Genomic DNA, 1783 nt, shown 5'->3' with positions numbered 1-1783 from the left:
CCCCACTGCCACGGGCAGGGACCCCTCCCACCAGGCTTCCCCCAGCCCCATCCAGCACTGCCAGGGATAAGACATCCACAGCTTCTCTAAGCACCCTGTGCCAGTGTTTCCCCACCCTCATTGTGATGAATGTATGCCTTATATCTAACCTAAACCTACCCTTTTTTAGTTTAAAATCATTACCCCTTGCCCTATCTCTAAAATCCCCAATAAAGAGTCCCTCCACAGCTTTCTCATAGGCCCCTATCCCCCATCCTATTCTCTACATCTCTTGCCATTAGCACTCCTGCCCTCAACTCAATCAAACCTCAACTACGTGGTTTTAAACTTCAGACGTGCACAATTTAAGACTTTAATTTTGCTATCAAAAAGCCAGCTACTACTACTGCTGTTCAGCTCATGTCTCTATCGCTTATTCTTCAATAAGACTACAGTGATTTTTTTTTCCCTTGGAAGAGAAACTGCAACTTTATAAACAAAAGTCCAAAAGAATCACTGCAAAGTCTAAATCCTAACAAACATAATGGGAGCTTGTAAACCTAGAGTTCATAATACACTCAGCATAAAGTCCATGTACCTTAAACCCTGAGCTGTCTGTTTTCAGCCTCAATCGACTACGGGCATATAATGTATGATATAATGCCCACACCTTCTCTATATAATGTTTACTGTGCTACATCTGTGCCTATCTTTAATAATTATGTATCTGGGAACTCTTTTGAAAAACACACACACACACACAAAGACTAATGCATAAATCCTACATGAGTGACTGTTAAAGTACTTTGCATGTTTCACTGTCTCGGAATAATCGTGTACAGCCTCCTAAATTGCTTAAGTTTTCTTAATACTGAAACGTCCCTAAAACAGAACATAAAGAAGGAGCATACAAACAGTAACCTGTACCTACAAAATGAGGTCATGTTTCTGGTTGAAGCAGCCGCCAAACCCTCCCAGCTAAAACACCTATGGCTTGACTAAGAGAGATGTAAGTGGCTCACCACTACTTTGTTTTTATGAATTATGTTACTCAAGGCTGTGTCTGACACCTACCATCTCTGTCCAGCATTTATACTACTGATGTATGCAGAGAAGAGGGCCCTGCAAGACTGAAGAAAACATTTCTCGATACACATCTATCCTCTCTCAGCCCTCACCTGACCAGGTCTCCGTGAAGTTGCAAGAAGAGGTTTTTTCTCTCTTCTCCATCACATATCTCGGAGGCGGGGGTGTCCACTGTACAGAGGACCAGGCGCAAGTCAGAGGAAGCACAAGACATGGAATCTCTTCCATAAACGTACACGCAGCCTCGTCCAGCATCCTCCCTCAGCCAGTCCCTCTCGCGGGAGCCAAACCGAGTCCTATTCAAGCAGCTCCTGCTCCCGTTGCGCTTCACGTTTCTCTGCAAGGAACAGCGGCGTCAGCAGCCGCCTGCCGAAGCGGCTCCCGGCCGCCCTCCATGCCCAGCGTCAGCAGCCGGCCGCTCCGAGCCGACCTCCCCCCGAGGCCAAGCTCCTCGACACCCCCCGCACCCTGGCGGCATGGCGAGACCCAGCCAGACCCGCCGCTCCCGCACCGCCGGGCCCCCGCTCCGGGAGCCTCGGCGCCCCACGGGCCCCGGCCGCGGAGGGGCCGCCAACCCCGTCCCGACAGCGCCGGCAAGGTCGAGGCGGGCATAGCCCCGGGCGCGGCGCGGCGCTACCGCCGCAGCCCCGGCTCGCCGAGGCGCCGCGGCCCCTGCCGCCGAGGCGCCGGGAAGGGCCGGCGGAACGAGGCGGCCCCC

General features: G+C 52.0%; 1 protein-coding gene across 1 annotated transcript in view; it reads right to left on the bottom strand.

The window, feature by feature from the left end:
- The window catches only part of PHLPP2 (PH domain and leucine rich repeat protein phosphatase 2), a 35348-nt gene that overhangs the window by 32410 nt on the left and 1155 nt on the right, over positions 1–1783 (bottom strand). The window contains exon 3 of the mRNA XM_035337085.1: positions 1158–1402. Within this exon, the coding sequence (XP_035192976.1) occupies positions 1158–1402 (245 nt within the window). The remainder of the gene's footprint in view (positions 1–1157; positions 1403–1783) is intronic.

The sequence above is a fragment of the Oxyura jamaicensis genome, chromosome 11, assembly GCF_011077185.1.
Source record: "Oxyura jamaicensis isolate SHBP4307 breed ruddy duck chromosome 11, BPBGC_Ojam_1.0, whole genome shotgun sequence".
NCBI classification, from domain to species: Eukaryota; Metazoa; Chordata; class Aves; order Anseriformes; family Anatidae; genus Oxyura; species Oxyura jamaicensis.
The sequence above is the reverse complement of the archived record's forward strand: the minus strand, read 5'-3'. Positions and strand labels throughout refer to the sequence as shown.